This window comes from Mustela lutreola, chromosome X (assembly GCF_030435805.1).
Source record: "Mustela lutreola isolate mMusLut2 chromosome X, mMusLut2.pri, whole genome shotgun sequence".
Taxonomy (NCBI): Eukaryota; Metazoa; Chordata; class Mammalia; order Carnivora; family Mustelidae; genus Mustela; species Mustela lutreola.
Window position 1 is genome coordinate 63,885,220 of NC_081308.1, and position 25,340 is coordinate 63,910,559.

Here is a 25,340-nt window from a genome sequence, read left to right on the forward strand (position 1 = left end):
ACAGCATACATACGGTTCTGTTATATCCCATATATTACCCCTTCATGTCCTAAGGAAGACATTTTCTCTTAGAGATTTTCATTTTAGTGTATCTTTAAAAAATCTCGTGTTAAGTTGCCTCCATCTTTTTTCTTGGGTTTGGACAACCCAGGAACGGCCCTTTTGTGTCTATGATGTTGCTGTTCACAGCTTTTCTTGATAGGCCTAGTACAATCTTGGGAACAGGGTTGCTGTATGCTAAAGGTTGGACAGTAGCTCTTAGCCTTGCCTATCTTAGGTAGTTATGCTGTGCATTTTTTTTTTATTGGTGTACCATGTTTGATTTGTCCCTGATATCTTTGGAGTTTTTCTGAGAAATGGAGCAGTAATACAGCATCAACTTATTAAAATACGTTTTAAGCCTTTTAATTTTCTGTGCTATTTTTGAAAGGGAATGGAGGGAGGGGAGTTCTGTCCCGAGATAATCATAGGTTCCATAAGGATAATCCTTTATCACCTTTTGCTCAAAAGTATGGATATCCATTTAGGCAAACTTGGGAGGTTGGATGCGTACTATGGCTTATGTGGTTGACAAAGATTGGTGCTATTGGTATACAGAAGCAATCAGGATGAGCAGAAAGCTGCTGCTTGAAGAAAATGAGCTGGAAGAACTGGGATACCTTCACTGAGCTGAAGGGGTCTCGAAATTGGGATTCATTTCTGAGCAGCTGCTGGTATGTCAGAGGCTTGGAATTGGCCGGGTAAATCTAAAACTGTCTCAGCAGTGATTAGCTGACCTCACCCAAGTTCCAGGTCCTAGTCTGCCTGATCCTTTTTTCTTGAGCCCCAGAGCTAAAATGCTCCTGAGCGTGCTCCTATTGGTCGAGAAGACCAACTAAAGTTCCCTTGCCCATGTTAGGAGGTGTACGCCTCCTGAACTAAAGATAGAAACAGCTGGCCCTTGCAGACAGCTAAAAGCCTCCAGACTAAGAGGTGTTCCCCACTCGGCAGCCAGACTCCTTGAGATACCCTTTCAGTAATTCTACCAACGGCCTCCATGTCTCTGCTCTGCCATAACAAAGGCTGTGGGCAGCACTTTGACCCCAATGCTAACCTTCCTGGTGAGTAATTCTGACTTTGCCAGGGGGCTCCTAAGTGCTGGGGGAGTGGTCAGTGTGGGAAGAATGTTAAAGGAGCAGAGAAATACAGTGTATCTGCCCTGCTTTAATTGGTCTGGGTGGTTTTCAGTTTTTTTTTTTTTTCTAAAGGAAAACCATGAGCATATAAATCTGGGGAAGAAGTAAGAGTAGTGATATTTGGTATAGTTGCCTTTCCTTGATCCTTCTGCTGGTATCCACAGATTCCTGTTGCCATCACCCTGGGGTCCCAATCTTCCACGATGCACTTAAGGTGAGGAGTAGGCAAGAAGGGATAGCAAGACCATTTCCCAAAGGAAATCTACCCAGGAATCTAAGCTGAGCTGGGTCTTTTGTTACCAGGGTTGGTCCTGCTGCCGGAAGCGAACTGTAGATTTCTCTGAGTTCTTAAACATCAAGGTAAATTATTTACTTCCTTGGATTCTGTCCCTAATAGAAGGATTCTATCCCTAATCCTTCTTTCCTTATCTGTACTAGGGCTGTACTGTGGGACCACACTGTGCTGAGAAGCTCCCAGAGGCCCCTCAACCTGAGGTGCCTGCCACAAGCAGTTCACTTCAGGAGCAAAAACCTCTGAATACGATTCCAAAGTCAGCAGAGACTTTGCGTCGGGAGAGGCCCAAGTAAAGAGAAAGTCCCTGGGTTTTTCCTACATTCATGGAGCTTCCTAGAAGTGATTAATGGGTCACTGGGGCTTGGGTACTAGGGATATGAGATGGGGCAAGTGTTAGGGTTTGTGTATATTTTATACCTTAGGGGAAATTTGTATCCAGAAATAATGTCTTTGCTTTAAGGTTGGTATGGGGGTGATGGGATAGGTGTTTAGAATCAATAGAGTAGATAGCTCCTCATAAATAAATACTTAGTTATAATACAAGAGAGATTGTTGAGGATGACCTGCCTTTTTTTTCATTATGGAATACATTAAAATGAGTTTTAGATCAAGAAGAAAATACAGTATTGGCAGCCAAGAGGCCGTAGAGAATAAATTAATTTTGTGGAAGTAGCATGAACAACAGAAGAAAGTCATGTTAGGTCCACAATTAGAAGAGGATGAGCATATAATGGAAGTTCTGCAGAGCAATGTTAGATTGAGAGCAACTGAGTAGATGGGCAGAAAAGCTCTAGGGATTTCCCCAGGGCTCAGGGACTTGGGATGTCCACAAAGAAGATTATTGGCAATGGAGTTGCTACTCAACTTTTCCAACCCTGCCACCACTTTCACCAGATCTCTTTGACACCATTACCACTGGTGGGAGTGTTGGAGCTGATGATCATGGTTAATGGGTCAGAACTAAATCACCCCACCCATACCCCATAGGTCAGATTTCCCTCCAAAGCTGCTTCCACTAAATATATCCCAAGCACTGGAAATGGCATTGGAACAGAAGGAATTGGATCAAGAACCTGGAACAGGTAAGTGGGTCCTCAGTAGGACAGGCTTTGCAGACTGAAATTTAGTGCAAGTGGCAATTAGGTGGAGAGAATAGATAGGTTCCTGACTCTGTTTCCTTTGCCCAGGACTTGACAGTAGTCTGATCCGGACTGGTTCCAGCTGCCAGAATCCAGGATGTGATGCTGTGAGTGAGAGCTTATAGAGGGTGCAATCATGTAGCTGAGAGATACTATACCTGGGATGACAGATATGAGGGTGTGTGGGGTATACTTTAGAATGACCTGATTCTTCTGATTCTCCTTTACCCATCTTAGATTTACCAAAGCCCTGAGAGTGATGCTACTCCATGTACTTACCACCCAGGAGCACCTCGATTCCATGAGGGGTGAGAGAGGGGACTGGGTATGGTCTATAAGACCAGTTTCTCCCACTGTTTGATAAGGGGGACATGGGGGCTCATGGGGAGGGGAAAGGAGATTCAGGTGAATTACCTTCCTACCTCAGGATGAAGTCTTGGAGCTGTTGTGGTATCCAGACCCTGGATTTTGGGGCATTCCTGGCACAGCCAGGATGCAGAGTTGGTAGGCATGACTGGGGGAAGCAGGTAAGCCCCAGCTTTCCCAAACTTTTGATTAGAACCCAATTTCAGAAATAATTTCCCCCTCCTTGTACCTCATGGCCAAGCTCTCTAACTCCTCCCTTTTGTACAAACCAAATAAGATTCTGTTCCTTACCTTCAGCAGCCTGGAGTCTTTGCAATATGAAGTAGTGTTAATCTTTTCTGAGATTCTGTGTCTCTTCTTTGACACACCTGAGAACTTTCCTTGGGTTAAGCATTCATTCTTACCACACACATTTCACATCTTCTCTTTAGCTGCCAGCATCTTGCCGTCATGATTGGCATCAGACAGAGTCCTTAATAGTGGTGACTATATACGGCCAGATTCCACTTCCTGCGTTCAACTGGGTGAAGGCCAGTCAAACTGAGGTGAGGAGTGTCTGATCCTGGATGGGAGGCTGGTGAAGGGATACAACAGTTTTACAGGTAGAGCTGCTGTATTCAGCAAACATGTGGGCTCCATAGTCCCCTGAGAGGAGGGTAGAGCTAGTAGGTCAGGGCTGTCTGGCTGACCTGTGGATATAGGGCTCACACCTCTGGGCTGGTTCTCTGTTGTAATAACTTGTTCTTACCTTCTGGGATTCTTACTGCCCCTGTAATTCTTCCCTCTCAGCTTCATGTCCACATTGTCTTTGATGGTAACCGTGTGTTCCAGGCACAGATGAAGCTCTGGGGGGTAAGTGAAGATAAGGGACACGAGGGGGGTATCATGGGGTGAAAAGAAGGGCCAGACTGGAATGAATAGCCATTGTCTTGAGGGAAGGAAATCTGGTGGGAAAGTAGATGTTTTCTCTTCATTTGCTTAGTCTTTCTCCCCCTTTCTCTCCCTTTTTTCTCTCCCCTCCTTCTCTCCCCTCCTTCTTCTCTCCTTTCCTCTTTCTTTCTTATTATCTCATTTTATTCCTCCCCTATCTTGTTTTGCCCACCTTACATTTGTTTATTTTTCTTTGTCATTAATTACTACCCCACCCTCACCCCAATCCTTTTGATTTCCTCATTTTCTTCTTCTTCTGTGTTCCTCTATCTTTTCCTCCTCCTCAGGTCATAAACGTGGAGCAGAGCTCTGTCTCCTTGATGCCATCTCGGGTTGAAATCTCCTTGGTCAAGGCTGACCCAGGATCCTGGGCCCAGCTGGAGCATCCCGATGCACTAGCTGAGAAGGCTAAGGCAGGGATTGGGTTAGAGATGGATGAGGAAGAATCTGAGGATTCAGATGATGATCTGAGCTGGACAGAGGAGGAGGAAGAGGAGGAAGCAATGGGGGAATAGTGACACCAGTCAAGTATCTAGATAAGACCTCAGTGATTCCCTTAGAATCTCAGAGACCAGGATATGGTTGGCCATGTGGTGTCATTGAGCAGCAGCAGGCTGAAGGAGGGGAGAACAAAAGTGTCCAAACCATGCTGTTTTTTCCCTTAAATAAATCTTGTATTCTGCAGTTTCACATAGTGTCGTTCTCTCACCTCACTAAGATTGTATTCATTCCTCCCTACTTCTGTGTGTCTTTAACACACGTGTGAAAACAAGCACATGTACATTCAATCTGTTCTTTATAATCACCAGGTAATCTACTGAATACTTATTGTGTGCCCAGTTGTATATTAGGTGATTTAGAGCTGTCTTTTTTTTTTTTTTAATATTCAGTAAGAACCATAACACTATTTTTTTTTTTTACTTAAAAAAATTTTTTTTTTCCAGTTTAGAGCTATCTATCTGAGAAACAAAAGTCTTATTTGTTCCCCTCAGGAAAATTATAGTCTGGCTGACAGACTAATCCACATGAAATAATAATAAACATTATCAGGTGGTTTAACTGAGTGTTAAATTGTGCAGTACAGTTATTAAGACCTATAGTTGTTGAGAGAGAGTGGAGCAATTAATGTGGACTATAGTAGAAAGGGAAAGCTCAATGGAAGAATGTTTTTTAATAGCTATGTTGGGACACAATTCACATACCATACAATTCACCCATTTAAAGTGTAAAATTCAGTGATTTTTTTTTTTTAGTATACTCAGAGTTGTGCAACCACTATCAATTTTCATCACTCCAACAAGAAACCCTGTACCCGTTAGTGTACCCAGCCACTATCAGTATCCCCCCAAAATCATAGCTGTGGGCAACCACTAATCTACTTTCTGACTCTATGGATTTTCCTATAATGGATATTTCATATGATTGGAATCATGTAATACGTGGTCTTTTTTAAGAGGCTTCTTTCACTTAGCATAATCTTTTCACGGTTCCTCCATGTTGTAACATGTATCAGTACCGTATTCCTTTTATGGCTGAATAATATTCCATTGTGTGCTTATACTACATTATGTTTATTTCATCAACTGAGGTACATTTGGGTTGTTTCCATTATTCTGAATAATGCTCCTATGAACATTTATATACAAGTTTTTATGTGGACTTTTGTTTTCACTTCTCCTGGATATATACCTAGATGTATAATTTCTGGGTCAAATGGTAACTTTAACCTCTTAAGAAACTACAAGACTGTTTTCCAAAGGGGCTGTACCATTTTACATTTCCAACAGCAGTGTAAGGGTTCCAGTTTCTCCCCATCTTCAATAACACTTGTTACTTGTTCTTTTTTTAATGGGTGTGAAGCAGAATTTCATTATGGTTTTAACTGCATTTCCCCAATGCTAATGATGTTGAGCATCTTTTCATGTGCTTATTGGCCATTTGTGTTCTTATTTGGAGAAATGTCTATTCAAGTCCTTTGCCCATTTGTTAAACTTGTTGTCTTTTTATTGCATTGTAAGAATTTTTTTAAGATTTTATTTATTTATTTGACAGACAGAGATCACAACTAGGCAGAGAGGCAGGCAGAGAGAGAGGAGGAAGCAAGCTCCCCGCTGAGCAGAGAGCCCAATGGAGGGCTCGATCCCAGGACCCCGGGATCATGACCTGAGCCGAAGGCAGAGGCTTTAACCTACTGAGCCACCCAGGCGACCCAAGAATTTTTTTTAATATATTCTAGAGACAAGTCTCTTATCAGATATATGACTTGGAAATATTTTCTCCTATTCTTTGTTTTGTCTTTCTACTTCCTTGATGGTGTCCTTTGGTACACGAACATCTTTAACCTCTATGAAGTCTAATTTATCTTTTCTTTGGTTGCTTATATTTTTTGATAACCAAAACATTGCTTAATTCGAGGTCATAAAGAGGATTAGCTCCTATGTTTTTGAAGGGTTTTATAGTTTTACATTTAGGTCTTTGATCCATTTTGAGTTATTTTTTGTGTATGGCATGAGGTAGGGACCCAACTTTATGTTTTTGCATGTGGATATCTAGTTGTCCCAGCATCATTTGTTGAGAAGGCTATTCTGTTCCCACTGGGTTGTCTTGGCACCCTAGTTGAAAATCAACTGACCAAAAATGTAAGGGGTAAGAAATAAATTTTGAATGGAAATTTTTAGAAATGAGAAATTTTGATGGGTATGGAAGAGTGGGGAGAGCCAAGCTAAGGCTGGAAGGTGTTTTGTTTTACTTTTTGTGTTTTATTTTAAATTCCTGAAGTAATACTCAGGAATTACTCAATGTAAAATACTCAGTGCAGAAGTATGTAAAGTAAAAAGTAAATGTTACTCTTTAGACTCCTTCCAAGCTTAGTCCCTTTGCTATTTGTAACACTGCTGACATATCAGAGGATGAGTTTAAGGGAGGGAACAAAAGAGTTGAGTTAAGCTGGATTGGAAGCAGGCTAAAATTCTAGATTAAGGATTTTGAACATGATTTAAAAGAGAGTTAGAGTTAAACTCTATTACTGAAACTTATAGCACACTATATTGAACTTAAATAAAATTTTAAAAAGAGAAAGGCAGTATACGCCGCCTTTTAAAAATGTAGATTCTTTTTTCTTTTTTTATTTATTTATTTTTAAAGATTTTATTTATTTATTTGACAGAGAGAGATCACAAGTAGGCATAGAGGCAGGCAGAGAGAGAGAGGTGGAAGCAGGCTCCCTGCTGAGAGAGAGCCCAATGCGGGACTCGATCCCAGGACCCTGAGATCATGACCTGAGCCGAAGGCAGTGGCTTAACCCACTGAGCCACCCAGGTGCCCTGTAGATTCTTTTTTAAAAGCTTATTTATTTATTTATTTGAGAAACAGAGAGTGCGAGCAATAGCATAAGCAGTGGGGAGGGACAGAGAAAAAGGAAGAAACAGATGCCCTGCTGAGCAGGGAGCCCAATGCAGGGTTCCATCCCAGGACTCTGGGATCATGACCTGAGCTTAAGGCAGTTGCATAAATAAGCCACCCAGGTGACTCATTAAAATGTAGATTCGGGCGCCTGGGTGGCTTAGTGGGTTAAGCCTCTGTCTTCCACTCTGGTCATGATCTCAGGTCCTAGGATCCAGCCCCACATTGGGCTCTCTGCTCAGCAGGGAGCCTTCTGCCTGCCTCTCTGCCTACTTGTGATCACTGTCTGTCAAATAAATAAAATCTTTAAAAAAATAAATTAAATGTAGATTCTTAATCAGAGGAGTGATAATCTCTTGAGTCTCCCTTGAGTTGTATTTAGTACCTGGCTACAGGGTGGCCAGGAATCTGGGAGATTCAAACTCTAAGAAACTTCACACTAGGAAGTTTCACCAAGCCTCAAAATGATCTCAAATTCTTTTCATAGCACCCTTTTCTCTCAGTTCAGATTCAAGGAACGTAAGGTCTCATTGAGAGCTAGAAGTAAAATGGAGGTGGGAGAACGGACATGGGCAGCAAAGGAAAGGGGTCACAGGATAGCATGGCTGAGAATTTGGAGATTGAGGCAAGATTAGGGGATATTGGAGAATGCATCCAAGGAATGCATCTCTATGTCACAGAGAAGTTTGATCAGAGTTAAAGGGGCTTCCTGGACTTTCAGGATATTCAGCATTTCTGGCTCATTTCTTTGCTCTCATACTACAGATTTAAAGTGCAAATAATTTTCCCCTTTGACCTGAACCTTTCAGGTTCTTTCAAACCCTGGCAGCAGTTTACTTTTAATGTCATTTTTCTATAGGTGAGTTGACATCAATAGGGGCTTAGATGGACATTTTAAAAATTTAGAGGTGTAGAATGTGTATAGAAAAGTGCAGAAAGTGCACTGATCTTAAATGTACAACTTTTTTCTATCTTATCAAAATCAGGGGACCAGCAACTACCCAGAATTCCTGGAGAGGATGAAGGTGAAGAATCAGAAAGTTCAAGTAACCCTTGTTGTATATAAACTTGATCTATAAAATTTCAAGTTTACAGAATTAATAAAGTAGCATACTTATTTTACACAGTCCAAAGCCTAAAATGTAAGAAAGTTTCAAACAGGTGCATAACATTAACAATAATAACAACAACAATAACCATAGCTACTGTTTCTCATACAAACTAACCTGTCAGGCACTATGCTAAGAGCTTTGCATGCATTAACTCATTTACTTCCCTACTTCCTATCATCACATGTACATATTGGTTCACATTGGCGCAAATCCTCTCCTTACTTCCTTTACACTTCTCATGTCTTCCCATTGTGCTTTGTATCCTGTTCCCTCACACCTTCCCAGAAACTTTACACTACTAATTATCCTTTCTCTCTCCCGTTTATTCAACCTTTCCCTCTCATTGGATATTTTCATTGACCTTTAAACTTGCTCAAGTCTCCGATTTTACAAAAACAATTTCACTAGACTACATAACCCTTTCCAGCTGCTACTTAACTCCTTTCTCTCCTTTATAAGTGAACTTTTTATTTAAAAAAAAGATTTTATTTATTTATTTGACAGAGATCACAAGTAGGCAGAGAGGCAGGCAGAGGGGGAGGGGGAGCAGGCTCCCCATTGAGCAGAGAGCCTGATGTGGGGCTCCATCCCAAGACCCTGAGATCATGACCTGAGCCGAAGGCAGAGGCTTAACCCACTGAGCCCCCCAGGCGCCCCTGAACTTCTTGAAATAACTATTCATTTTTTATTTCCACCTTCCTATTCCCTTCAAAACACACTTTAATCTGACTTCCAACCCACTCAGTCTGTGGTGATAAGGTCACTTTGGGCCATCAAGTCACTAAATCCTGTGGATACTTTTTGGTCCTTGTCTTACTTGATCTCATAAGCAAAGCTTCTATGACCCACAGCTTCTCTTGGTTTTCCTCCTACTTATCTGGCCACTCCTTTCAGTCTCCTTTGCAGGCTCTTCTTTTTCTACCTGGCCATCAAATGATGAAGTTCCTCAGGACTTAGCCCTAGTTTGCTCTCTTCCTATATATAACTCTTCTAGACATTCTCAGTTATGTCCGTGACTTAAAATACCACCCGCATCCAGATGACTCACACATGTTTATCTCTAGGTCATAGCTTTCCTTTGAGGTCCAGATTTGTATATTACAGTAATAATAGCTAACACATATATAGAACAGTGCTTGGCATATATAGTAAGTACTATATAAGTGTTTGCTATTAATAGTACTACTATTACTCTTCTCTCTCGTCACCAAAAGCTTTCACTTCAGACTATTAGGTTGGGGTGTTTTTTTGTCTTAGGAGGGACACATTTTCAATATCCTGTTTATTGTTTCAATAAGAAAATGGGATTTTCTTGACAGTCAGGTTTTGCTAGTCCACAAAGTGATAACATGTTGTTTTTGTTGTTGTTGTTGTTTTAGTGATAACATGTTTAACATACCATTCATTGCCTCAGCTCTAGGATTAAGGGAGATTGTATTCACCTGCTGAAGGAATAAAGCATCATGTATAGAATGCCACTGTGCATTGCTTGAAGTAACATAGCTACTGATTAAAACTCATTCATTGCTGAGAGCTGTCCTAGAGCCATCTGAGAATATCCGAATCCTAAGGACCCAACTGGGGTCTTAGAAGAGGGGTCTTAGATGCCAAGCATAACACCAAGCCACTCTAGTCTAGCAGAGTCCCTTCGACAAGCCTATCCAGGCAACAACAAAGCACTTGGTGGATCAGTGATACCTCACATTGATATAACACCTTTCAAACAACTTTTACACCAGATTCAGAGTTACTATATCTGGGATCCTTGCCTCCACTGTCCCCTTTCTCCCTTTCTGCTTCCCAAATCCCAGAACACTCGCTACAGGGAGAACTGAGTAGACCAATATAAATTCTTGCTGTCTAATTTCAACTTGGTCCTTGCAGCTGCTCAGCAACTCTTTTATTTGTCTCATACTTTCCCTGGCACTCTCCCCACAGAGGCTCTTAACAGATCTTCCTCTTCTCAAATTCCAGCTCCTCCTGTTCCACTCCTTCAGACTAATACACTTTCTTGAGATGCTTGACAATTCAATAACATTATTTTTTTAAAATATTTTATTTACTTATTTATTTGACAGACAGAGATCACAAGTAGGCAGAGAGAGAGAGGAGGAGGAAGGCTCCCTGCTGAGAAGAGAGCCCAACGTGGGGCTCGATCCCAGAACCCCGAGATCATGACCTGAGCTGAAGGCAGAGGCTTTAACCCACTGAGCCACCCAGGTGCTCCTCAATAACATTATTTTAAAGGGCTTTTTTTTCTGTAGAGAATTTGAAGCATATACAAAAGTAGAATAGCATAACAAACCCCATTTACCACACACTCAGCTTCAACTAGTATCAATTCTCACATACTCGTTTCATCTATTTCCTCCTTTCTACATTATTTTGGAGCATATCCCAGACATGATATCATTCCATACTTTAATATTTCAGTGTGTATCTTTAAGAGGTAAGGATCCTTTTTTAAGAAAAATCATAGTTGTAATACCATTTGCACACAGGACGCCTGGGTGGCTCAGTGGGTTAAAGCCTCTGCCTTCGGCTCGGGTCATGATCTCAGGATCCTGGGATCGAGCCCCGCATCAGGTTCTCTGCTCAGCGGGGAGCCTGCTTCCTCCTCTCTCTCTTCCTGCCTCTCTGCCTACTTGTGATCTCTCTTTTTCAAATAAATGCATAAAATCTTTGAAAAAAAATACCATTCACACACAAAAGCAATATTCCCTTTAATATCATTAAATGCCAATCAGTATTTAAATTTCCAGTAGTTTCATAAATGTCAAAAGAATTTTTTACACCTTTTTTTTGGAATCAGTATCAAAATAAAGCCTACACATTGTGATTGGTGGATATGTATTGTATGTCACTTTTATCTATCTTTTTAAATTAAGCTCTATGCCCACTGTAGGGCTTGAACTCATGACCCAGAGATCAAGTCATATGCTCCACCCACTGACCCAGCCAGGCACCCCATATATGGGGTTTAAAACTTTAAAACTAAAGATTCTCTTTTATCCCTTTTTTTCTTACAACTTTTTATTGAGGAAATCAGATTATTTTCAGTAGTTTCACACAGTCTCGGTTTTGCTGTTTGCATCTCTGCTGTATAGTTTTAAATGTTTCCTTGACTTCTGTTACATATGTTGGTAAAATCAGTGTCTGTACCATGTATCCTCTATATCTGTTGTCCTGTTTTCAGTGGGATAGAGAAATTGTCCATGTGACCAAAGAAGTGGAAGGTGTCTGGCTTGGCAAGTGACTCAGGAAAGAGCTAGGACTCTTTAGCAGTACTGAAACAGATGGTTGGGGTCAGAGCTCAATAAATAGTAACAGAGGTCCAGGCAAGATAGGATGGGTGAGGGGCTGTGCAGTGTCAGATTTCTATTCTGCTGGTATGTTGAGCAGGGCAGGCAAGGAAGTGGTGATCAGGCTGAAGTCAGAACTGGAAAAGAAGATGTAGTACTTGAGGCAGCAGTTGGGATTATTTCTCAGGGGATTACTCTACTCGCTATACTGTTTTCTAAATATATCTTATCCATTCATTCCCACCTCTGTGCCTTTCTCCAGGATGTTTCCTCTGCTTGGATTATCATCTCCTTTGTCTCCATTTATCCAAATCCTATTTATCTTTAATGGCCAGTGCAAGCTCTTTGTTTTCCATACTTTTGCTTGTGGAATCATAAAATATCTCTAAAAGGATAAATAAGAATATTGGTTGCTTGGGGTACCTGGGTGTGTCAGTTGCTTAGGCATCTGACTCTTGGTTTTGGCTCAGGTTGTGATCTCAGGGTCACAGGGATTGAACACTGTCAGGCTCTGTACTCCACACGCATTCTCTTGAGATTCTCTCTCTAAAAAAATAAAACCTAAAGAAAAAAAAATACTGATTGCTTTTTCCAGGAAGGGAATTGGATGTCCAGAGAACACGGCTGGAAGGGAGAAAGATATTACCTATTTGTTGCAGGAGGGACAGTTAATTTGATGAAAATGTCTGCTATGAATTTGGTAGAAGTAGAAGCAGGGAGATTGAGTAGAATGAGGAGGGTCTGGAACAGCCTCTGTGGGGAGAGTGCCAGGGAACGTATGAGACAAATAAAGGAGTTGCTGAGCAACTGCAAAGGCCATTTTGAAATTGGATAGCATGAATTTATGTTGGTCTGCTCTGTTCTCCCTGTAGCAAGTGTTCTAGGATTTGGGGAGCAGAAAGGAAGAAAGAGGACAGCGGAAGCAGGGATCCAAAAGACCATAACACTGAATCTGGTGTAACTGGGAAATAATAACTGATCTGGATAAATTGAAAGGTAAAGTACCTAAGGGTTCCACTGAGATTAGAGTTGAAGAGATCAGAGACATAAAAGTTGTTTGGAGAAGTGTTACATCAATGTGTGATATGAGTGATTAACCGAGGGCTTCAATGGTTCCCAGATGGGCTTGGCAAAGGGGCTCTTCTAGGACTCCAGGGTCCTTAGGTTTTGGATATTTTCAAATGGCTCTAGAATAGCCCTTAGCAATGACTGGGGTTTTAAGGAGGAATTCATCATTGAACTTGGAGCTTCTGCAAGAGGCATGGTGGGAGGAGTAGCAAAAAATTAAACTACTCTTTATTTAAATCTGTCTATTCTGTTATCTTTTTCTATCTCTATATAATATATACATGTATCTCAAATGAGAATATATATTTAATTCTTAGAACAGTGTATTCAAAGCATTATTATTATTATTATTATTATTATTATTTCTTAAAGATTTTATTTATTTGGGAGAGAGAGCCAGAGATAGAGAGAGCACAACCTGGGGGGAGAGAGAGAAGCAGGCTCCCTGCTCAGCAAGGCCTTGGGATCATGGCCTGAGCCAAAGATAGATGCTTAACTGACTGAGCCACCCAGGTGCCCTTATTATCATTTTTATAAAACACGAAGAAATTGAGCTTCAGGCGGGTTACATAATTTTCCCCAGGTCACAGAGCTATCAGGTATCAGAGCCTGGGACACAAATCTAGGTCTTGACTACAAAGCCCATGTTCTTTGGTGTTCCAGCAGTGTTTTCCAGCAAACACCTCCCTCCACTAAATGAATCCTACTTTGCCAGTGACATCTGTGATTGTGGATCCATTGTCACCAAAAATAGTTATACACCAAACTGAAAACTTTTGACGAGTAGGGATTTAATTGAGTAGGATGGACGAGATAGTTGAAGGCAGTGAAACTAATTGAAGATAATTGGCAGTGGTCCAGGGGAGAAAGTTAAGGCTGCAGACTAAGTGGGCATGGTAGTAAGAATGGAGGAAGGAGTCATAGATGTAAGAGGTATGTCTTAATTTAGGCTGCTGTGACAAAGTATCATAGACTGGGTATTTTATAAACAACAGAAATTTATTTTTCCACAGTTGAATTCTGATGAGGGGGATTACTCTACTTGCTATAGAGAGCAGAGAAAGGAAGAAAGCTCTCTCATGACTCTTAAAAGGGTACTAATCTTATTTATGTCCTCATCTAATCCTAATTACCTCCCAAAGGCCCTACCTCCCAATACCATCATATTGAGGGATAGGGTTTCAATATATTAATTGTAAGGGGACATAATCAGTCTATAACAAGATAGTCCCCAGGTAAGAATGAAAGTAATGTGGCCATGCTCTTCTGTGTTTCTTAAACTTAACACAACTCACTCCTTCCTCAACGTCTCTGTAATATCTGATCCCCCTTCCAGGTTTTTGAATAGCTGGCTCCTTCTTCTCATTCATATTTCAGCTCATGATAGGTAACCAATTCATTATCTTGAAAATTAATTAATAAAGAGAGAATCAAGCATTTATCCTGCCTTTCCTATCTGAATTGGGTAACAAGATAGATAGAGTGGTACGTCTTTTTGCAAAACTATTCCAGTGAATGAAAAGAAATAATAAAATCAGAGCATCACTTTTTGGCAATCCTTGATAAATAGCTATAAGTAGTAAGCATCAACAGGTTTAAGATTATAAAGAGAGTGCTTTAAGATTAGTAAGAGATGTGAGACATTGTGTCCATCCTATAGTCATACCAAAGAGATGGAACCCAAGTTTGATTTAGTCTTTCGATCCAGCTGCCAGTTTGTAGGAAATAGAGGAACTGCACAATGCCTGTGTAATCAGCAAAACCCACAGTGAGAAGCTTTACAGGTCAAACTGCTCAAGTTTCTACATAAAAGAATTACCTCTTAGAGAGGCCTTTCTTGTCCATCGCCTCTAAATTAGCACCTTCTGTCCACGTTACTATCACATTACCCCGTTTGATTTTCCCCATAGCCTTTATCATCAACTGAGGTTTCTTTACATGAGAAACAGTATAGCATTAACAGTTAAGAGGACATATTATAACATCAGCCTGCCTGGATTCAAATCATGACTCCTCCACTTACTAGCTATATGACCTTAGACTACTTAAGAGTTATGTGCCTCAGTTTCCCCAACTGTAAAATGGGATTAATAATAGTGCCTATATCATAAGGTCATTAGTAGTATTAAATGAGTTAACATATCTAAAGAGCTTAGTATAGGTACTGATATAGGGTAAGCATTATAAAAATGATAGCACTATTAATGCATAATCAGTTTTTTATTTGTACATTATTTCTTTCACTGGACTATAAGTCTGTACTTACATGCTATTCCCAGAACCTAAAGCTGCCTAGCACATATATGAGCCATGCTTAATAAATATTTGTTGAATGAAGGGCCTGAATTAGAGTAGCAAAGAATAGACAGGAAAGAGACATGTAAGATATTATTTAAAAAGAAATAAACCTTGGACTTAGAGAATTTTTTTTTCTGATATGGGATGAAATGGTATGAGATGACTACTCCAAGGCTTCAAGTTCAAGTAATAGGTAGAAGGTGAGTGCTTTTAACAAAAATAGGAGAAGTGGGAACTAGAAGTAATATTTGAAAATTCTGATAATTTTATTTTAGATATGCGCTTGAAATTATGGCAAAACATGAGTAGAAATGCTAGCAGGAAGTTAATTATAAATGCAAAATTGGAATTCATGAAAAAAGTCAGCACTGAAAATAGATTTGAGTATCATCTTCATCAATGTGACACTTAAATATTCAACTTTCATCCTTAAAAAAACAAAAACTCCAGAAGTTGAATAAATGGAAAATAAAATATTTGAACCCTTAAATTTATCCTACAGAGGAAGTCACTGTTAGTTTGGTGTATATCCTTTTCTATGCATTTGCAAACATATTGGCATATAACATGTAGGGACATAGTAAAAGTCCAAGTGGCTAAATATATACATATGGATAAATTTGTTTTACTTTTTGGACAATTTGAAATCATTCTTTTTAAAAAAAAAGATTTTATTTTATTTTTTTGACAGAGATCACAAGTAGGCAGAGAGGCAGACAGAGGTGGGGGGAAGCAGGCTCCCTGCCAACAGGGATCCTGATGCAGGGCTCAATCCCAGGACCCTGGGATCATGACCTGAGCCAAAGGCAGAGGCTTAACCCACTGAGCCACCCAGGTGCCCCAATTTGAAATCATTCTATAGTATTTTTCCATTGCTTGCTTAATCATTAAATATGTCACTTTATGGTCCTTGAAGATATTTCCATGTCAGATCTCAGACATTCTTTTTTGTACTGTATTGTACTTGATTGTACATATATGCCATAATTTATCTATCTGTTCCCCTACAGATGGACACTTAGGTTATTTCTAGGTTTTTGTTATTACAAATTATGCAGCAAGGAAAATCATTTGACATGTATCTTTGATTATTTGTGCTAGTATTTCTTTTCTTTTTTAAAATATTTTATTTATTTATTTGACAGAGAGAGAGATCACAAGTAGGCAGAGAGGTAGGCAGAGAGAGAGGAGGAAGCAGGCTCCCTGCTGAGCAGACAGCCCGATGCGGGGCTCGATCCCAGGACCCTGGGATCATGACCTGAGCTGAAGGCAAAGGCTTTAACCCACTGAGCCACCCAGGCACCCCTAGGGGGTGAGCATTTTTTTTTAACTGAATATCCATATATAGACTTTTGGTTAAACTTAGTTTTCAGTGGCGCCTGGATGGCTTAGATGGTTAAGTGTCTGCCTTTGGCTCAGGTCAGGATTCCAGAGTCTTGGGATTGAGTCCCCGCATTGGGTTCCCTGTTTATCGGGAGCCTGCTTTTCTCTAAAAAATAGTAACAACAATAATAATAATTAATAAATTAACTAATTTAATTTTCAGCCCCATGTGTCATTCATACTCCTCTTGTCTTGGATCCTGGAACCTTTCCATAGTTTTACTGGTGAAATTGCCCCTTCTCATCTGTATCCTTTTTTTCCAGTTTTTTTTTTTTTTTTTTTTTTAATGTAAGCTCCATGCCCAGTGTGGAGCCCAACATGGGGCTTGTACTCACAGCCCTAAGATCAAGACATGAGCTGAGATCGAGAAATGGACACTTAACTGACCCACGCCCCTGGGTGGCTCTGTATCCTTTGCACTAGATCAGAATTTCTTCCTACTTAGTATTTCAGGTACCATTTCTCAAATGGCTTTCCTGGTTCTAGAGAACACCTAGAACTTTTTGTCCTTTGGGTTTGTACATACTTTATATATTAGTATACTTTTAGTAGTGTCTCATAAGGATTCTGAAATGCTGTGTTTTTCATACTAAATTCCCACATAAGGGGTGCCTGGCTGGTTCAATTGCAAGACCAGCGTGCAACCTGGTCTTAGGGTTGTAAGTTTGAGCCCTACCTTGGGTATAGAGATTACTTTAAAAAATAGATAAATTACCATATGTAACTGTCTCTCTATTCAGTTCTGCTTGTTTGTTTGTCTATTTTTTTTAAGTAATCTGTACACCCAATGTGGCACTCCATTTCACAAGCCAGAGATCAAGAGTTTCATGCTCTACCGAGTGAGCCAGCCAGGTGCCCCTATTTGTCTATTCTTGAAGCTTATCACACTTTTATATAGTAATTTTATGTTGGGTAGGCAAGTCTTCCCTTATTTCTTTTTTCTATCTTTTAAAAGTTTCTTGTCTTTTTCTGTGTATTCTTTCAGATAAACTTCAGAACCAGCTTGTCTGGTATTCCCACCCTAGCCCCCCTCCAAATCCCAATGAGATTGTTATGGAAATTTGTAGTTATTTGAAATTTTTTTCAATTATGAAACCTCTCATTCAGGAATATTGTGCATCTATCTATATTTCAGATCTTCATACTTATAGCCTTCAGCAATATTTTTTAGTTTTATTCATGTAAATGTTTTGTACATATCTTTTTTGTGTGATTTTATTTTTAAGTAATCTCTACATCCAACGTGGGGCTTGAACTTGAAACCAACCCTAAGGTAAGAATCAGATGCTCTACTGGCTGAGCCCCACAGGCACCCCTTTTTGTACATTCCTTGTTGGATTTACTTCTGTCATTTTTTTCCCCACTACTACGAATGGGATCTTTTCCCCCATTATATATATTTTTTATTATTATGTATTTTTTTGTTTTTAAAGATTTTATTTATTTAGGGGCGCCTGGGAGGCTCAGTGGGTTGAAGCCTCTGCCTTCAGCTTGGGTCATGGTCCCAGGGTCCTGGGATCGAGCCCCGCATCTGGCTTTCTGCTCAGCAGGGAGCCTGCTTCCAACTCTCTCTGCCCGCCTCTCTGCCTACTTGTGATCTCTACCTATCAAATAAATAAATAAATAATCTTTTTTTAAAAGATTTTTTTTTAAAGATTTTATTTATTTGTTTGTCAGAGAGCGAGCAAGCGGGAACAAGCACAGGCAGACAGAGTGGCAGGCAGAGTCAGAGGGAGAAGCAGGCTCCCTGCGGAGCAAGGAGCCCGATACGGGACTCGATCCCAGGACGCTGGGATCATGACCTGAGCCGAAGGCAGCTGCTTAACCAACTGAGCCACCCAGGCGTCCCAAAAAAAGATTTTTTCAAAATTTATTTGACAGAGAGCGAGCAAGAGAGGGAACACAAGCAGGGGGAGTGGGAGAGCGAGAGAAGCATCTTTCTTTTTTTTTTTTTTTTTTTTTTTTTTTTTAAGATTTTATTTGTTTATTTGACAGAGAGAGACAGAGAGGTCACAAGTAGGCAGAGAGGCAGGCAGAGAGAGAGGGAGAAGCAGGCTCCCTCCCCACCAAGGAGAGAGCCCGATGTGGGGCTCGATCCCAGGACCCTGGGACCATGACCTGGGCCGAAGGCAGAGGCCCAACCCACTGAGCCACCCAGGCGCCCCGAGAAGCATCTTTCTTATATGTCTTATCTTATATAAAGATTGGCATCTTTCATCAATTCTCAGATATTTTTTCTTCAAATCCTGCTGTTTTCTCTCTTCTTCACCTGAACTCCAGTTGGATATCACCTGTAAGGATGGGGCCTTTCAAACTTGGGCTGTGGGGGAGGGGGGCAATTGGGTACCTCAGTTGGTTAAGCATCTGACTCTTGGTTTTAGCTCAGGTCATGATCACATGGTGGTGGGATCAAGTCCACATTGGGCTCTGTGCTCAGCACAGGAGAGGGGGAGTTTCTGCTTCAGAGTCTCTCTCCTTCTCCCTACCACTCAATCTCTCTCAGATAAGTAAGTAAATAAATAAATAAATAAATAAATAAATCTTTATAAATAAATAAATAGACTTAAGCTGTAGGCCACCAGAAATCAGATGACTTCAGAGCAAAAGTCTGTTCCAGCACTTACCCAGCAGAATTGTGGTTATTCATTGTTTCCTCTACTCTCAATGTACCATATATATGTGTACATATATATATATATATACATATATATATATAGTGACATATATATATCACTATACACACTTAAAAATATATCTTGAAATTTATTCCATATCACTGTATAATCTACCTCCTTCCTTTTTTTATGTATTGAGGTATATAACTTATATTTTAGTAAAATGCATATATCTTAAATATATATATATATATATATATTTTAAAGATTTTATTTATTGATTTGACAGGCAGCGATCACAAGTAGGCAGAGAGGCAGGCAGAGAGAGGAGGACGCATGCTCCCTGCTGAGCAGAAAGCCTGTTTCGGGGCTCAATCCCATGACCCTTACCTCATGACCTGAGCTGAAGGCAGAGGCTTAAACCACTGAGCCACCCAGGCACTCCAAGTATATATTTTTATATGTGTATACATTTATGTAAAAGCCCCCACCCAGGTCTAAATACAGAACATTTCTAGCCAACCACAGAAGGCTGGCTCCTTTTAAGATTTTATTTATTTATTTGAGAGAGAGAGAGTGTGTGTGTGTGTGTATGCACGAGGAGGGAAAGGAGCAGAGGGAGAGGGACAAGCAGACTCTGCACTGAGTGTGGAGCCTGACATGGGGCATGATCCCACAACCCTGAGATCATGACCTGAGCCAAAATCAAGAGTCAGGCCTTTAACTGACTGAGCCACCCAGGCGCCCCGTGCGTTATTAGTTTTAATAAATAATGCCAAATTGCCTTCAAAGAGGATGTATTATATTAAATAACAATATACATGAGGGCCTGTTTCCCACCATTTTTACTAACTATTAAATATTTTTGTCTTGGGACGCCTGGGTGGCTCAGTTGGTTGGACGACTGCCTTCAGCTCAGGTCATGATCCTGGAGTCCTGGGATCAAGTCCCGCATCAGGCTTCCAGCTCCATGGGGAGTCTGCTTCTCTCTCCGACCTTCTCGCTCATACTCTCTCTCACTGTCTCTCTCTCAAATAAATAAATGAAATCTTAAATATATTTTTGTCTTTGCCAATCTGACAGGTAACACATAGAAACATGTAGTTAATACATATTTTAACTAAAAATACATGCACATGGTAAGAAAATTCAAGCAATATAAAAGGATATACAATTAAAGTTATATATTACTCCTACTCCTAGTCCCTCGTTCCCTTGGTTCTCTTTCCAGAGACTACCACTAGTCTCAGTTTCTCGTGAATCTTCCAGATACATTCTGTGCAAATCATGCACATGCAAGTATAAATTGGTGTATGTGTGTGTGTACATGTGTCTGAGTATCTCTATCTGGCAGATATTTTGATGAAAAAAAATTTACCTTCCCCCTTCCCCTTAAAAATCTATCTATATCTATATACCTATATCCATTTCTTCTCCCTTTTGTTCACAAATGGCAGCAGGCTATTCACTCTGCTTTTTTCACAACGTATCTTTGAGATTGTGTCATAATAATACATTTACAGCTGCCTTTTCTTTTTTATGATTGTATCATTTATTTGACCAGTTCCAGGCATTTTCATTGTTTTCAGTATCTTGTTATTACATGCGGCCTCCTTTGTAATATAATATAATAATAATTGAAGTGTGTAATACATACTTCATTTGTATACATCTGCCAGTATATTTATAGGATAAATTCCTAGAAGTATGGTTCCTGGATCAAAGTGGTTAGTGGCGGATGTGATTCCCTGCCCAACTTCCATTCTACATCTTCCCCATTGTTATAGTGCTCATAAAGTTTGAAGCGGTGGAATTGATCTCAGCCCCAGCTTCTGGCTGGGGGGCACCACCCTCCTAACCCAATCAGGGTAAATCCATCCCCCATGCCTTAGTGATTGGTTCTGACTATCCAGGTCATAGCCAATGAATGCAAACCATTCTCCTGTCAAGGAGATTGTACAGAAATGGGCCATTGGCCCAGTTCAAGTAAATGAAATGGTAGAGGATGTTTGTTGAAGTATATGGGAGAAGGTTTTGGTTTTGGTTTTGTTCTTTGCTCTTCTGAGACGGATAACAAGCCGATTTTGTCTTTTCTTTTGGACAGTGTGGTGTGGCTGATGTGGAGCCTTCTAATGCTACAGCCCTTTTGCTACCAAGAAGGAAGTCAAATTTATGATGAAGCTCACACTTTGGAAGACAGATCTGACAGAAGGACATTAGATCCTTGGTGATACTTTTGATCCATGGAATCAAATCAACTGCAAAGTTCTCTCATCTGCTGGAATTTGCATTTGTATGAACCAATAAATTCTCTTTATTGTTTAAGTCTATTAGAGTTAGGTTTTCTGTTACCACTAAAAAGGCATATGTACTTTAAAAGTTTTTGATAAGTTGCCTTCCAAAAGTTATACCAATTTATAATGCCAGCAACATAGTACAAGAGTGTCTGTTTTGCCCCACTCTTGCCAAAACAATGTATTGTCAAATTTTTTTATATTACCATTTTTACTGGAAATGAGTGTTATTGTGCTTTTAACACAGTCTTTTTATCATGAGTAAGGTTAAGCATCTTTCTAATGTTTCAAAGTCGCACGTATTTCCTTTGTGTGTCTGTGAATATAGGTGTATATTGCTCATGTCCTCTGCCTAGTTTTCTATTTCTCTTTTTCTTATTGCTTTGTAGAAGCTTTTTGTATACTAAATAGAAAATCAGGCCTTTGTCAGATGGGTTGTAATGTATTTTAAGAGTTTCTCCTTTGGCTTTTGATTTTACCTTTATTTTCTATTTTTTAAATTTGCATTTTTTCTATGCAGCATTTTACTCCCATGCCATAAGTTTTTGTTTCTTCAGTTTCTTCTGTGATACCTCTTTCTTCTGTGCAACCTCCTCTTCTGGTTTAGGAGCAATCTGCTCTTTTTCAGTAACAATCATCTTGATGTGGCCATGACAGCTCATGTACAGGTTAATCGGCCATGAGCCCTGTAAATTCTACACTGCATCTTGGGGGCTTTGTTCACCTGGATGTGCTCAATGACCAGAGAATCTACATCTAAACACTTAAGTTCAGCTTTACTCTCTCATTTTCAAGCATGTGCAGTAAAAACTCAGCACTCTTCTTGGGCCACTGACTCTGTGCCCAGCCCACTGTTTGGCCTGGGCACACCTACCAACTCCACCATTGTAGTGAGGGAATGGCACACACTGCTTCTGCAAAGTAACGTCTTTCAGGTACTTGGTGGCTTTTTGGATGTGTATACACTTGTCGGCCTGGGAAGTTCCATGTGTGTTATTAAAGAGAACACAGAGATTTGAACCTCTTGATTTGTATGATTTCATAGGATTTTCTGGGTCAAGCAAATAGCAAACCATTTTCAGAGGTCACCTCAGGCTGCTTAGGAGAAGAGGAAGAGCAGTGGCTCCTGGGAGAATTCATGAGAACTCGATCTCCTATTTTCATTTTTTAAAGATTTTATTTATTTATATATTTGACAGAGAGAGAGAGAGAGAGAGATAGCAAGTGAAGGAATACAAGCAGGGGGAATGAGAGAGGGAGAAGCAGGCCTCCCACTGAGCAGAGAGCCTGATGTGGGGCTTGATCCCAGGACCCTAAGATGATGACCTGAGCTGAAGGCAGATGCTTAACAACTGAGCCACCCAGGCACCTCTATTTTTATATTTTTTAGTGGCCAAATATGTATAACATAAAATTTACCATATTTTTTAAAGATTTTATTTATTTATTTGAGAAAGAGAGAAAGCACAAGCAGGGGTTGGGGAAGAGGCTGAGGGTGAAGGAAAAGACTCCTTGCTGAACAGGGAGCCCCATGCGGGGCTCAGTCCTGGGACTCTGGAATCATGACCTGAGCAGAAGGCAGACACTTAACTCACTGAGCCACCCAGGTGCCCCATGACTGTGTGATATTTTATTCTTTTTTATGTTAATGTGGTATATCACATTGATTGATTTTCATATGTTGAACCATTCTTGCATCCCAGGGATAAATCCCACTCGGACATGGTATATGATCCATTTAATGTGCTGTTGAAATAAATTTCCTAGGATTTTGTTGAGGATTTTTACATCCATGTCCATCAGGAATATTGGCCTGTAGTTGTCTTTTCTTGTGGTGTCTGTCTGGATTTGGTATCAGAGTGAAGCTGGCTTCATAGAGTGAATTAGGAAGTTTCCTCCTCTTCAGTTTTTTTTTTGTTTTGTTTTTGTTTTTTTTTTTTTTTTTGGAAGAGTCAGAGAAAGACTGACGTTAATTTTTCTTAAATATTTGGTTGAATTCACCAGTGAAGCCATCTGATCCTGAGCTTTTCTTTGTTAGGGAGTCTTTACTGTTTCAAATCCTTACTACTCACAGGTCTTTATGGATTTTCTACTTTTTCCTGGGTTGGTTTTGGTAGATTGTGTGTGAAAGGGACATAATTTGTTTCCTCTACCAAGTGAATATTTCTGTATTCCAACTGTGTGGGTGTTTTTCCCACATCAAGCAATTATCCACATCTCTCTGCAGACTCTGAGTGTTCCGTAATTTAACTCGATTCTGACACTATCTCCTGGAGATAGCATTGTATCCCACAGGTTAAGGGCTCAGTTCCACAAGTCTCCCCCCACTTCAGATGCCAATTGCAAGTCCAGGTTGTCATTTGTGCTCCTGACTGACTAGCTACATATCAGGGGTCCCCATAACCCTCCTCCTTATATTTGATAATTTGCTGGAACAGCTCAAAAAACCCGGGAAAACAGTTAACTTACTAGATTACCAGTTTATTATAAAAGGATGAAACTCAGGAAGAGCCAGATGGAAAGATACAGAAATGTGTAAGGGAAGGGATGTGGAGCTTACATGCTTTCTGTGGGTATGTTTCCCTCTCAGCACCTAAACATGTTCACCAGCGTGGGAACTCTCTGAATCTCTTCAGTTCAGCTTTTTATGGAGACTTCATTAGATAGACATGATTGATTACATAATTGGCCATTGGTATGACTCCAGCCTCTCTCCTTTCCATATTCTCTGTACACATTGTTGGTTCTCCTGGCTACCATCACTCATCCTGAGGCTATCCAGAAACCCCCAGCTACAAGTCTTATGTTTTTGGTTTTGTTCGGGTTTTTTGTTTCTGCAATGACCAGTCTGGTTGTACTATCCATTACTGAAAATGGAGTATTGAAGTCTCCAACTTATTATGGAACTGTCTATTTCTCCTTCAGCTTTGTTAATATCTGCTTTATATATTTTAGGGCTCTGTTCTTATGTTTAAAATTGTTATATATTCTTGCTGGATCAAACATTTTATCAATATATAATGCCATTTTTTGTTTTGTAATCTTTTTATATTTAAAGCCTTATTGTCTCACAGTAATATAGTTACCCCTGTGCTGTTTTGGTTACTATTTTCATGGAACATATATTTTTTTAATATTTTATTAATTTATTTGACTGAGAGAGAGAGAGAGAGATCACAAGTAGGCAGAGAGGCAGGCAGAGAACGAGGGAGAAGCAGGCTCCCCGCTGAGCAGAGAGCCCTATGCAGGGCTCGATCCCAGGACCCTGAGATCATGACCTGAGCTGAAGGCAGAGGCTTAACCCACTGAGCCACCCAGGCGCCCCTCATGGAACATATTTTTAAATCCTTTTAGTTTCAGCCTCTTTATGTTCTTATGTTTAAAGTGACTTTCTTATAGACAGCATATAGATTCTGATCCTCATTTTAAAATACAATTTAGGGGCTCCTGGGTGGCTCAGTTGGTTAAGTGTCTGCCTTCAGCTCAGGTCATGATCTCAGGGTCATGTTTAAAAACTCATTTTTAAGCATGTGATCAAGCCCTGCATCAGGCTCCCTTGCTTGGCGCGGAACCTGCTTCTCCTTCTGCTGCTCCCCCTGCTTGTTCTCTCTCTCTCTCTCTCTCTGTCAAATAAATAAATAAATAAATAATCTTAAATCAAATCAAATCAAATCTGGCAACCTCTGCCTTTTACCAGGAGAGTTTAAACCATCTATTTTTATTTATTTTTTTTTAAGATTTTATTTATTTATTTGACAAAGAGAGATTACAAGTAGGCAGAGAGAGAGAGAGAGAGAGAGAGAGAGAGAGAGGAGGAAGCAGGCTCCCTGCTGAGCAGAGAGCCTGATGCGGGACTCGATCTAAGGACCCTGAGATCATGACCTGAGCCGAAGGCAGTGGCTTAACCCACTGAGCCACCCAGGCGCCCCTAAACCATCTATATTTAATGTGAGTATTGATA

General features: G+C 40.2%; 1 protein-coding gene and 1 pseudogene across 4 annotated transcripts; one reads left to right on the forward strand and one right to left on the reverse strand.

Moving 5' to 3' along the window:
- The first annotated feature begins 282 nt into the window (after nt 1–282).
- ITGB1BP2 (integrin subunit beta 1 binding protein 2) lies at nt 283–21,415 on the forward strand. Of its 4 annotated transcripts, XM_059157080.1 has the most exons (12): nt 283–1,100; nt 1,340–1,389; nt 1,479–1,535; nt 1,614–1,759; nt 2,458–2,552; nt 2,658–2,716; nt 2,847–2,917; nt 3,037–3,136; nt 3,407–3,520; nt 3,765–3,827; nt 8,294–8,332; nt 21,190–21,415. In XM_059157080.1, the coding sequence occupies exons 1-12, from the start codon at nt 1,037–1,039 to the stop codon at nt 21,259–21,261; spliced, it is 930 nt and encodes a 309-aa protein (XP_059013063.1). In that variant the 5' UTR covers nt 283–1,036; the 3' UTR covers nt 21,262–21,415. The 4 variants fall into 4 exon arrangements, with proteins under 4 accessions (XP_059013063.1, XP_059013064.1, XP_059013062.1 ...); XM_059157081.1 differs by lacking the exon at nt 8,294–8,332; XM_059157079.1 differs by lacking the exons at nt 8,294–8,332; nt 21,190–21,415 and adding an exon at nt 4,193–4,595.
- Nucleotides 21,416–21,903: 488 nt separating this feature from the next.
- Nucleotides 21,904–22,463, reverse strand: LOC131821199 (large ribosomal subunit protein uL22-like; annotated as a pseudogene).
- Nucleotides 22,464–25,340: the final 2,877 nt, after the last annotated feature.